This window comes from Mustela nivalis (assembly GCF_964662115.1).
Source record: "Mustela nivalis genome assembly, chromosome: 12".
In the NCBI taxonomy this organism is placed as follows: domain Eukaryota; kingdom Metazoa; phylum Chordata; class Mammalia; order Carnivora; family Mustelidae; genus Mustela; species Mustela nivalis.
In genome coordinates this window covers 63,049,112-63,060,172 of record NC_139031.1, presented here as the reverse complement: position 1 = coordinate 63,060,172, position 11,061 = coordinate 63,049,112, and the positions used below count along the sequence as shown (strand labels likewise).

Here is an 11,061-nt window from a genome sequence, read left to right as displayed (position 1 = left end):
CAGAGTCCCACTTAGAAAATATGCTTCACTGCCTTACTCTGCATATGCCCCAATGAGTTCCAAGAGGTCACAGCTGCAGAGTACAACTTTTGAGATTCGAAGAGTTTGCTCTTTAAAGAGTGATTTTTAGCTGGAGGGGAAAGTGTAGACCTCAAAGTGCCTGGCAGTATGTCCTCCAGTGGGGATCTGAATTGGAGGTCTGATTCCAGGGGAAGGTCTCAGTGGGGTTATTTCTGCCTTTGTTGCAGAAAAGGGTGGTTCTGCTGATTGTTGGTGTTGGGGGCTGGAAGGTTAGCAGCTTCTCCAAGGGAACTCAACCTATATTCCTCCAGGACCTATTGTGTCTGGGCCCCCAACAGGCCAGAAATGGTGGAGCCTGAGGTGTCCAGTAGCCACACTGGAGGAAAGGACTCCCTAAGACTCATTAAAAATCACAGATGGTATTTGGATACCATCAGCTAGGGCTCCTGAGATAAATTCCAGCCCAGTTCTTACAGATTATTAATGGAGTTTTCATTGTGTAGAGGGCATCATTCCAGGTCAAGCTCTGGCGAAGGGCGGGCTTGGAGAAGTAACCAACGAAGTGGGGGCAAGAAAAATGCTTTCAGCCGTGCTCAGACTTGCTGACTGAGTCTGGGCACCCTGAGGAGGTGCTGGCAGCCCGGCCAGCACTAGAAGGGCCTGGTCCCCGTATCTCATCAGATAAGGATGAAGCTGGTTGTGTGCTGAAGGGAGTGAAGGAGAGAAGAAAAGGACAAGGTTTGAGAAGAATGGCGGGGTGATGTAGAGACAGAGAAATACAGAGATGGAGAGTCGGAATTCCTGAAAGAGAAGTAGAAAGATAAAGCCGAAGAACAGGCACAGAGCACAAGAAAGAAAGGAGACAGAATGAGAAAGATGCTGAGAGAGAGAGCAAGGGAGAAATGGAGAAAAGACAGCGAGAGTCAGAGCAAAGAGCCGAGAGTGGGGGACGCTGGTTGGTAGAAGGTGTCAGAAGCTAGGAGGTGGCAAAGGCTCAAAGCCTCGATCCGCGTTCCCCCTCCACCCCACTCCTCTCGCACGGCCCAGCGCGCGACGAGGACTCGAACGTTCGCGCAAGGTCGCCCAGTCCTCTCGGCTGTCGCGCACTTAATGGCTGGAGGACCGCAGCGCCCCCGCATCGGGCCCCGCATCCACAGGTCCGCGACTCCCCGAGTCCGCGCTCGAGGCGGGCCGGGGGGCCCCTGCACCTTTCTGCGCCTATTCCTGACCTGCGCATCGCCCCACTACGCTCCCCACCACTCCTCTGGCGGTCGCAGTCCTCCTCACGCCCCCGGGGGACTGGGCTCTGCGGCCACCAGAGACACCGCAGAAGCCACTTCTCTTTGCGGGCCTGGCCCACCGAGAGCCTGGGAGCGGGATCTATTTATTCGGGGTATTAATTAGTCTCTGAGGAATCGTTCAGCCACGTGCCAATATAATTGCCCGTGTCGGGAAGGTAGGCGCCGCAAGCGGCAGACCTACGGAGAAAGCACCACCTCGTCGGCGTCCCGAACCCCGGCGTGCTCCAGCGCGTCCCCCAGTGGCCGGGCAGGACCATGCACAGGGCCAGAGACTCCTCTCCGGAGTAGCTCCCTGGCTTCCCAATGTTGCGGTAGGCGTGCAGCTGCTCCGTGCGCCAGGAACCTCCAGGTCTTGCCACCCCACCCCTTCCTCAGAAACTCAGACCGTTAGCGCTTGCCGTGTGGGGTTTTGTTTTTTTTTTTTTTCTCTGAAAAGCCAGTGTTTTATCTCTCGAGTTTGGGTCCCTAGGACTTGCCCAGTCTCCTCCCCTTAAGTCATTTCTACCTTCCTTCGGCAGCCTCGGAAAGCAAGGAGCCCGGGACTGCTCGTCCCAGAGCCAGAGCTGGCGGTCCCAGTCCGTCCAGCGCATTCGCTTCTCTCCCTCCCTTTCTTACTCCCTCCCTTTCTCTCTTCCTCTCTTTTCTCCTCCGCTTCCCCCTCCCTCTCTTGCCTCTTAAGTTTCCTGCACCGTGAATCCAACTGTGCCAAGCCTAGGCTCCCACGGAACCAAGCCTGAGCGCGACCCGGGCGCTGGGACGCCGACTCCGCCGAGGCTGGACGAGGCAGCGGGACCGGTCCGCGCCCAAGCATGGAGATGAAGCGCCAGGGAGGGCATGTCCGGGGTGCCGGAGACGCCAGGCCCGAGTAGCTCCTCCATGGAGCCTGTACAGAGCGGTCCCTGCTCGCCGGTTTCGCCCCTAGTCCTGTGCGGTACGTACACTTCGCCTTTACAATCCGGGAGAGGATATCTTGGAGCGGGGTGGTAGGACGCAGGGAAAGGGTTGGCAGGAGGGCCCCTAGTTGGGGGACAGAGTGCTCCTGGCGGGTGACCTCACAGACCCGGGCAGGCTTCCGCTCTAGAAGTTAGCGACTGACTCTGCTTCTTGGCTTGAAAAAAAGTAGTGCCAAAGATGTGCATGTAGGCGCGTGTATTTCTGTGCAGGAGACTCGAATGGGTAAACTGAGCCCGGCTTTACTGTATGCAAATTGCATTCCCTTTCCCCACCCCCACTCCACGGAACGTGTGAAGATATCCAGCACCTAATCCCGGTCAGCTCTACCTACCCCTTCCTCTTCCCGCGCCTCCCTCACCCAGTCTCTCCAGCTCGCTTTGCTCTCTCTTTCTCTCTGCTGGTGTGTACGTGTGAGCACGGCCAGGGCTGGCGAAGAACCAGCCGCCGCCTTTAAGTCCGAGCCGCCCGGCCATCAAACACTAGGACAGATCTCGCTGCCAGAGACACTTGGGCTCCGAACCAGTTCGCACGCGGTTCTGTGTGCCCCACCACCTCCTGTCTCCACCACCCGGGAATTCGCACGCGAGGAGTGCAGGGCGCAAGGAACCCCTCATCCTCCTACCCTCCTGCTTGCCTGCCTGCGGACCGAGCGCTCGCTGGTTTCAGGCGCTGGATTTACTCGCTTTTCAATTTTTCCTGCCCCCCCCCCCGCCCCGGTTTTTGGTCCACCCCTCCCCTCCACGACCCCCTTTCCTCGCGTGGTCGCCAAGCCTAACCTTGCCCGCGTGGTCATGGGATGTCTAATTTCATTTGTATCTAGGCTGCTGAGAGCGCTCCTTGCTCTGTAAAGTGGATGTCAGGTGGATCTATGTTTTTGAAGGAACAAAGACTCAGCGAAAGCACCGCCGAGGAAGTTTGAGACGCGGGAGGATGCAGGCTGCGTGCTGGTACGTGCTTCTCCTCCTGCAGCCCGCCGTCTACTTGGTAAGTCGCTGCGGACCCGGCGCCCCCGCAATCCCACCCTGGTCGCGAGGCCAGACAACCAGGGGCGCGCGGGAGGAGGGTGAGACCGCCAGTGCAGCGAGAGCAGCGTTCCTAGCGACCGTGTTGGAACAACTTTGGCAAGCTGGTCTTTGGATCCCTGCGGGATTTTCCGGGTTTCCCACCCTCATTTCTTGCTCCAGTCCCCCATCTCCTGTACGTGATTCTGAAAAGAATCTAGGTGGCCCTAGACATCCAGAAACCGAGGAGATTGTGGGACGGGATGCTTTATGGGGAGAGATGGCCAAAGAAAGGGTTGAATATACGTGGAACTCTCATTAGTTAATCCACAGAGTTTCAACGAAATGGAGGTAGAGAGTGAGGAGCACGAATCTGCCTGGGTCTCTGACTTTGAAAGTGAATCCATCCACCTAGTCCCCCCGTTTGGAGATATGACACAAAGAAGTGAAGGTAACTTTGTTCACTTGCAGGGTTCACAGAGGACAAGTTTATCAGAGAAGAGCACCACAAGCGATTAGATAAGAGTTAGGTGAGGGTTGCCCAGGCAAACAGGCAGCGGCTCTCCTCCCTCTCCTCCCAATCTCTTCTTTCCACAAAATAACCCAACCCCAGTTCCAGGGCTGAATCCCTTACTAGGGAATAGCAGACCTTGTTGTCAGGAAAATACTGAGCAAAGTCACTGCCTGAGTCTTTCTGGAGTGCAGTTTGGGGGGTCTGGAATTTGCACACTGTTGGAACAGGGGATGGAGGTGAATTGGTAGCTGTGGGCACCGCGTGGAGCCAAGACGGAGAGAGCAATTTTCTTGTGTCTGGCTTCAGGGAGGGCCAGGGACACTCGCACCCTGCTGGCGAAGTTGTGTCCAGTGCGCTGACACCCCATAGCTTATTTCTGAGCCACAAACGCGCACGGAGGGCCCAGTGTGTTTTGCCTAGGGACGAGGAACGCTGGGCTAGGCAGCCCGAGAACAGGATGGGACGGGGGGTGGGGGTGGGGGGTGGTGCCGTCCCTCAGTCCCAAGGGCTTCAGAACCCACAAGCACAGGAGCAAAAGTGTTGCCAACCCTTCAATTGAGAGCGTTTCCCAGCTGTTGCCCTGGTGCCTGTGACTGCGGGGCTGCTAGTTGTGTGAACTCTATGTTAATGAGTGTGTATGTATACGCGTGTGTGAATATGTATGTGAGGGTGTGTGCCTTTCACGGGTTTCAGCTTCAATCCAAGAACCCTCAGTGACGCCCGTCTTTGCATCTTTATCGCCTGACTATCGCAGCCGCGGACGCCAGAGGGCGCTGCGCGTCAGTGTCCTCGCCTACAGGACACCTTGGGGTAAACAGGTGAAAGCCAGGGCAGCCAATCCAAAAGAACAGGCTTTCTGACTGTTACCGAAGTCTGTGTGCTCCCCGGCTGGAACGCAGACAGAATGCAAAAATTGTCCTTAACATTTCCCATCTTCAGTCATTCTTGCCTCCCCCCCCACCCCGTGTCCAGTTTACCCACTGACATTGAGAGCCCAAAGACGAAGGGCAGAAAGTTTGGCTAGAGGAAATACAGAAATTGTTTATTGAAAGAAGGGGGAGGGACCGCAAAATGAAAGCTACAGAGGAGGGATATTAACGATTCCCTTGACCATGGAAACCCTCCTGCCCCTTTCCTCTGCATACCTTTACGCATGGCCTGAACCTCAAGACTATTTTTATGTCCTTGGACTGTGCTCACACCCGGCAAAGGCTCGCGGCTGTGGTGCAGTTTATTGCTTGGAGCAAGTATTTCGATAGTCTGGAAAATAATCTATCAAAAGCAGAAGTGAAATCAATACGTTGTGTTAAATTTTAAATGTGTTTGTTGGCAGTTAAACCGTTTTCCACTCATTACAACAACAGTGCTGGATTTATTCTAATGCGCTGCGTTCTCAACAACAAGCGCATTAATTCTCCTTTAATTGTAAACTGGGAGCATTTGAAAACCATTCAGTGTGCAAATTATGCTGATTCAATTACCGTTTAGTTACAGACTTCATTACCTGAATGCCTTTTGGCAATACGGAGAAAGGAGACAATTTTTCCAGTTTCACTCAAAACAATACGAAATGTGAACAATAAAATAGAGAAGGCGATTTAGAAGTCCATTCTTTTCTCTCCGATCTAAAGTTGTTTTGTATGTCGGGGATTAGAAACCACACGGTACCACAAAAACAAAAGGCTGGTAGCTGTGACCCGAGTAGTATTTCCAGGGATTGTAATCCTATGGTTATTTGCCCTCAGAATTCCAAGATACTTTCCAAGAAGGGCAGGGAGCTGGTTTTTGCCATGGAAATAAACTTAAAAGAGTGATCGAGCAGTCGGGACAGGTTGGTTCTAGGCAGGTAAGGAAGTGGAGAGCCTTCATTAAAACTCTAGGGCAATGAGATAGACCTGAAATGGCTGAAGCTTCTTTCTCCATCTATTTTATTAAACACCATATACTGTGACCGAATTTATTATTTATTTATAACTGTATGTTAGAACATCCGGGATCTTTGCAAGAAACTGCAATAGATGCGTGCAGTTGGTCAGGAGCTGCCTCAAGTTACACTCCAAGAAGGCAGGAATGGCAAAACCATTATTTTATTTATTTTTTCTCCTTGAATTGCCATAACTCAAGAAGGAGTTTAATGAGTAATTGTATGTCTTTATGAGCTCCCACCACAAGCTAAGTGACAGGGTGCTCTATTTATGCATTGCCTCCTAGCTGATAGCACAGTGTATCTTTTCCTTTAAGCCTCTGGAATCCCAGTTATGTTTTCCAAGGAGTGATTGCCACATTGTGTTCAGGGGAACAAGATTTGTGTAGGTATTTTTTATACAAAAATATTCCTGCTTCTGCTTATAGAGAAATTCCTTGAATGTTCCCAAATTGGGGATTTTTCTTGTCTTTTTTTTTTTTAATGTGAAAAACAATTCTCCATCCAGCAGGTCAATGCTCTATTCTTAAGTCACAGTCTTCTGCCTGTATTTGAGTGAATGTTCCCCAAATGTTTCTTGTCCCAGGTTTCTTTGGATGCCTGCTCTAGGTTGTAGATTTTGAGTGTTTTTGTGTTTATTGAGAGATGAGTTTGTTCTGTTTCAAACTGGAAGCTTAGTTAGTACTGCATTAGGAAGTTAATTAGAAATGTGTCTACAAAGTAACCTTCTGAAGCATATTAGCTAGCATACTCAAAAATCACCACAAGGCTAACTCCAGCCATAAATGCAGGGAAGAAGGAAACCATTTTTTAAAAAATAAAGGCAAAGAAATTTTCTGTCTATTGAATTTTGTGTATAGTAGATTTAAAAGTCTCAATTTGTCAGGAGAAGAACCTATGGTGTATCAATACTTGTTTAAAAAATTTAAAAAGGCCCTGCAATCTTTATTCTCCTGTCAGTTCTGCACTGATTCCAGGATGTTTTCAGTATGATAGAATGGGGGTAACAGGACAACAGCATTTTAACCAAATTGAAGCACACGCTGGATACACTAGGAAAATGTGATTTCTGGTTCTGAAGAAAGGGAGTCCTCAATTGCATTCTTTTCGGTGGATCAAACTGAAGGATAGGCCAGGGCACACAGGGTGAGCACCTCGGAGCAGAAAGAAAAGGTGTCCCCTTGGTGGCTCACCTGTGGCCATTTTTAGAGTTGAGGACTGAATCTGATGAGTACTCCCTGGGCATGTCAACAAAAAAGTTACTCAGAAATTGAGTCCAGAGAATCTGGTCAGGGGTTGAAGGATGTCATTGTGATCAGTCACACATTCACAGTTCTGTTTTCATGAGAAGAGGCTCCTCATCCTCCAATTTAGGTCCCACCAGTTCTGCTAGGATTTCAAATTGCTAATGATCTAGTTACTTTTTAAAACAATATGGGTAAGAATTGAAAAACCCTGTTCTTAAAAATTTTTGAGTCAGCTATTCCTTCGAATTTAGGGTGTCCTTAAAAAGTGAATACTACTCCAGTTGTTTAATAGAGATTAAAGAGGGATTAATATATATGGAATACTACCTCTGCACTACTGCACTACTAGAATCCAGACTGTTTGGGTGAATTTGCCTCAGCGTGAGGGTGGCTGTTAAGAACTGAGAAAGGTGAGAGGGAAAAGCAGCAGGAGAGAGACCATCTGTGCCTATCCTTTGGACTAGGTATGGGCACTTTACATCTTTTGAAAATTAAGCCACTGACCACTGAAAATAGTACAGTTTGAGCTTATTCCTTCCTGAAAAGAGAAGTACATTAACTACCTGACAGTGGCTGGTCAGTGTTTTCTGTTAAGGCCAGTTCTTGGAGGCGGTACTAAAATTTCCCCAAAACCACTGCATTTCCTGATCTTTCTACCCAAGACTAGCTTTCCTGATACAGGAGCAAAACCTAGGGTTTGAAGCAGCCTGTGCCCCAGCAGCACAGCCGGAAAACTTATCAGTCCCAAGACATATTCTAGGGCTCTGTGGAAGGAAAAGTTGCTATGCCATTCCATTATTGCATTTTACTGAAGTGTTCAATTTTCTGTTGACCAAGAAAGCAGCTCTCCTGGTGTGTGGGAAGCACTTGGGTGGGTTGCCCTTCTGCCACACTTCAGGAGAATTATGGTAGTCTGGGGCCTTCTAGTGATAGCTTCTGGGAGAAACTGTCTTAAGTATTAGAAGGGGAGAACCAGAATCACTCCCAACTTTCTCAGCTGTATTTTCTCAGAAAGCCATTAAGTTCCTGGCTCCTCTTTGTGCGAAGTTGATTTCTATTTGGCTTTGAATTGTTGACGGCTATTTCCTCTTTAATGTAAGTGTTGTCTGGGTGAAAAATATATCTAGTGGCAGGGAAATTGGTTGATTTTTTTTGAGATAGGTGCCCAATGTCCTACTTTTCTATCTGAGAGAAAATTTTCTGCAGACTACAGAAATTGACAGCATTGTCCAGGTAATAACCGCCATGGACAATATTTTCAAAAGGACATTTGAGTGATGAAAGCATTTGGATATTGCTTTTTCAAATAAGCAATTTTCTGTCTTGGCCTTCTTTGATTTTATAGGGGATGGGGGAGTGAGGACCAGGAATTGGCAAAGGTACACCTTCCTGGTTACTCCCAGTCCTGAAATATCAAGGTGCTCCTCAGCTTCGGTTGGAATTCCCGGGTCTGAAGAGCCCTGAATGGGTTTGGCTGTCGCTGCTTTGATTTTAAGAGTCAAAAGGGTATCTTGGGAATGAGGAATGACACTCTTCTTGCAGTCCCCTGTCCGGATGGAAGCTCTGAAAGTTGCATGCTCTCAAGTAGCCAGTTAGGAAGTGTACATTCTTTCTGAGTTGTTTGTTTTTAAGTAAGGTGCCTAGCTTTGTTTCGATCCTGGAAAGTTCCCTTGAAGCAACCAAATCCTTCTGGAGCTTCCAATCTCATTCTAAGACCTAAACAGTCTTCGCCATTTTAATTAATAGGGGCAGGCAGGCTAGTCAGTCTGGCGAGGCGCGAGTCGGGTCAGCTGTTTATAGGAGCAGCCGGGTGGCAAGGCGGGTACGCTCTCTCGCCTAGCCCTGCAATCTCCTCGCCACTATTGCTTAGGTCCGGAGGCGTGTTTGCAGGAAGTTGCGGTCTTGATTTATCCGCTACTCAAGCTTCCGATCAGCTTTTTCTCTATGTCAGCACTAACCCCTCCCGGAGCTTGGTAAACAAGGCGCACACATTTTTTCTGCTGTCGATTGGCATGTTGACGACTCTGCTTGAAGGAATGTGACAATAAAGTGGGAAACCAAAGCTTGGCAAGCACTTAATCAAGGATAAAAAGGTTCCGCTGTAAGGATGTCACTCAATTTATTGTGAAAGTCGAATGAATTACGTTTAATGAAAGTGCTCCCCAGATGAATATTACCAGCAATTTCCTGAGTTGGCTCTGTCAGCTCGAGATGAGGAAATGCCAACCCAGATCAGAAATGAGCGCCCATCTCAATTACTATGCAAGCTTTCCAAGAGCGGCTTTTTATTGAGATAATATATATTGGCGGCTTCTTCGTGCCTGTCCGCGCGCCTAGGAGCGCGTTTGCGCATTTTCCAAGTTTGCCATCTGCCCTCGAGGTTTTCTGGCTGTTGCTTAACTTCTACCAAGGGCGCCGCGTTTTTGCTGCGGGCTGAAAACCTAATTACCCTCCTTACAGCTTTTTCTTGTATATTTTGTTTACTATGGAGGTGCGGGCTGGCGGGGGTGAGGTTGGGGGTGGGACCGAGAGAAACCTTTTCCTCAGATGCCCGTCGTTACGGAAAGTTCCTTTGCCGTTTAGATGGGTGCTCTGGGTGTTGGAAAGCAAGGTGGCGCCCAGAGCCGGGTCTCTGGGATAGAGAGCACCGTGGGGGTCCCAAGAGCAGGCAGTGTGTCTCGCTTGCCTCTTCCAACGCCGAGTAGCAAGAAGACTTTTAACGTTCCTACTTCCTTTAAATTAATATGGGTATTTTCTTGTTCAAGCCGGAAATAAGTTGGGGAGGAGGATACACAGGCCACAGCCGGAGAGCATCACCTCATCTGCATGAGAATGGAGAGCCGAGAGGCTTTTCGTGTAGTGCTTCTTTTCCCACAATAAGACAAATTGCCGCTTAGAAATACCGAGTGTTTCCTTAGAAACTGGCTCGTGGGGGCTCTGCGCGTTCCTGTTGAACCTGACTTCGGCCAGGCCTGGCTCATCACCCTCGTAACCCTAATGGATTCTGACGGGAGGGATCCGAGTTAGTGACGGTGAAGGCAGCAATGGGAGGTTGGACGCCCTCGTCCTACCAGAGGGAGGGGGCGTCCTCCTGACACAGAGGTCTCAGAATCCTCCTCATCCATTGATTTTAAAGGCCATTTCAAGTCGTCTTCTGGACGTCTAGAGGCAAGAAATTTCCTTCGACGTAGGTTTCATACCCTAGACTCGGAAACCCTGTCGACTCACCAAAGCCTCAGAGTGTTTGGGCCCCGGGAAGTTTGCCAGCCGGAGTCGCTGCCGCCACAGCTGCGCGCTCTATTGTCTGCTTTTAGCCTCGGGTGACCTCGAGCAATCCCAACTGGTTTAAGAAAGCAGAGGCACAGCTCTTTCGCGTCTAGACCCTAAGCTTTCACACCAAAGCGTAGCTTCTGGGGAACTTTTCGTCGACGCCGCCGAGCTTCTGTGCTTCTGGGGCAGCAGGCAGGAGTGCGGCAGTTCCCCGGAGGGAGGTCGCGGGCACCGAGATTGAATGGGTCGTTGGTCGGCGGCTGAGGAAGCCCGGCGCACCAGCAGGTCTTCAGAACCACGGACAGAGCCACCGGCTCCCCCCGCCCGCCGGCAGTCTGCGCACCAGCCCTCGTCGGTCCCGGCGGCGCGGGCTCCGTCCCTACTGAAGTAGAGTTGGCGCTTTCCGCAGACACTTCTCTACAGCCCAGTCGCGACTCTGACGACCCGCCTCCCTCTCCCGGTCTTTCGGGAGCACTGAGCTCAGATCTCTAGGTCCGCAGAGTTTCCTCCGGCCAGATCCGCTCGTTTGCACCACTTCCCCCCAACCTCCGTGGCTGCGGCGTCACGTGATTACTGCAGAGTTTAGGCTGAGGGGAGCTGAATTCTTGCTCCCCCCACTTTCTCCTCGCCTGTCCGCATTCCTTCGCACAGTTCGTTAAGTCTGCCCCCTCCCCCCAAGAATCCAGAGAGGTAGAGCTGCAAGTGTCTTTAACAATGTAAATGCCCGTTTGACACCCAAGGAAAGTGAGGCACGGAGAGAGGATCAACTTTGGCGTCAGAGTAAAACCGAGTGGGGAGCAGGGAGCACGACGGGAGCCCTGGAGACACC

General features: G+C 50.5%; 1 protein-coding gene across 1 annotated transcript in view; it reads left to right on the top strand.

Moving 5' to 3' along the window:
* The first annotated feature begins 699 nt into the window (after positions 1-699).
* The window catches only part of NXPH1 (neurexophilin 1), a 298,107-nt gene continuing 287,745 nt past the window's right edge, over positions 700-11,061 (top strand). The window contains exons 1-3 of the mRNA XM_082693260.1: positions 700-1,178; positions 2,002-2,253; positions 3,097-3,260. Coding sequence (XP_082549386.1) covers positions 3,207-3,260 — 54 coding nt within the window. The 5' untranslated portion in view covers positions 700-1,178; positions 2,002-2,253; positions 3,097-3,206. The remainder of the gene's footprint in view (positions 1,179-2,001; positions 2,254-3,096; positions 3,261-11,061) is intronic.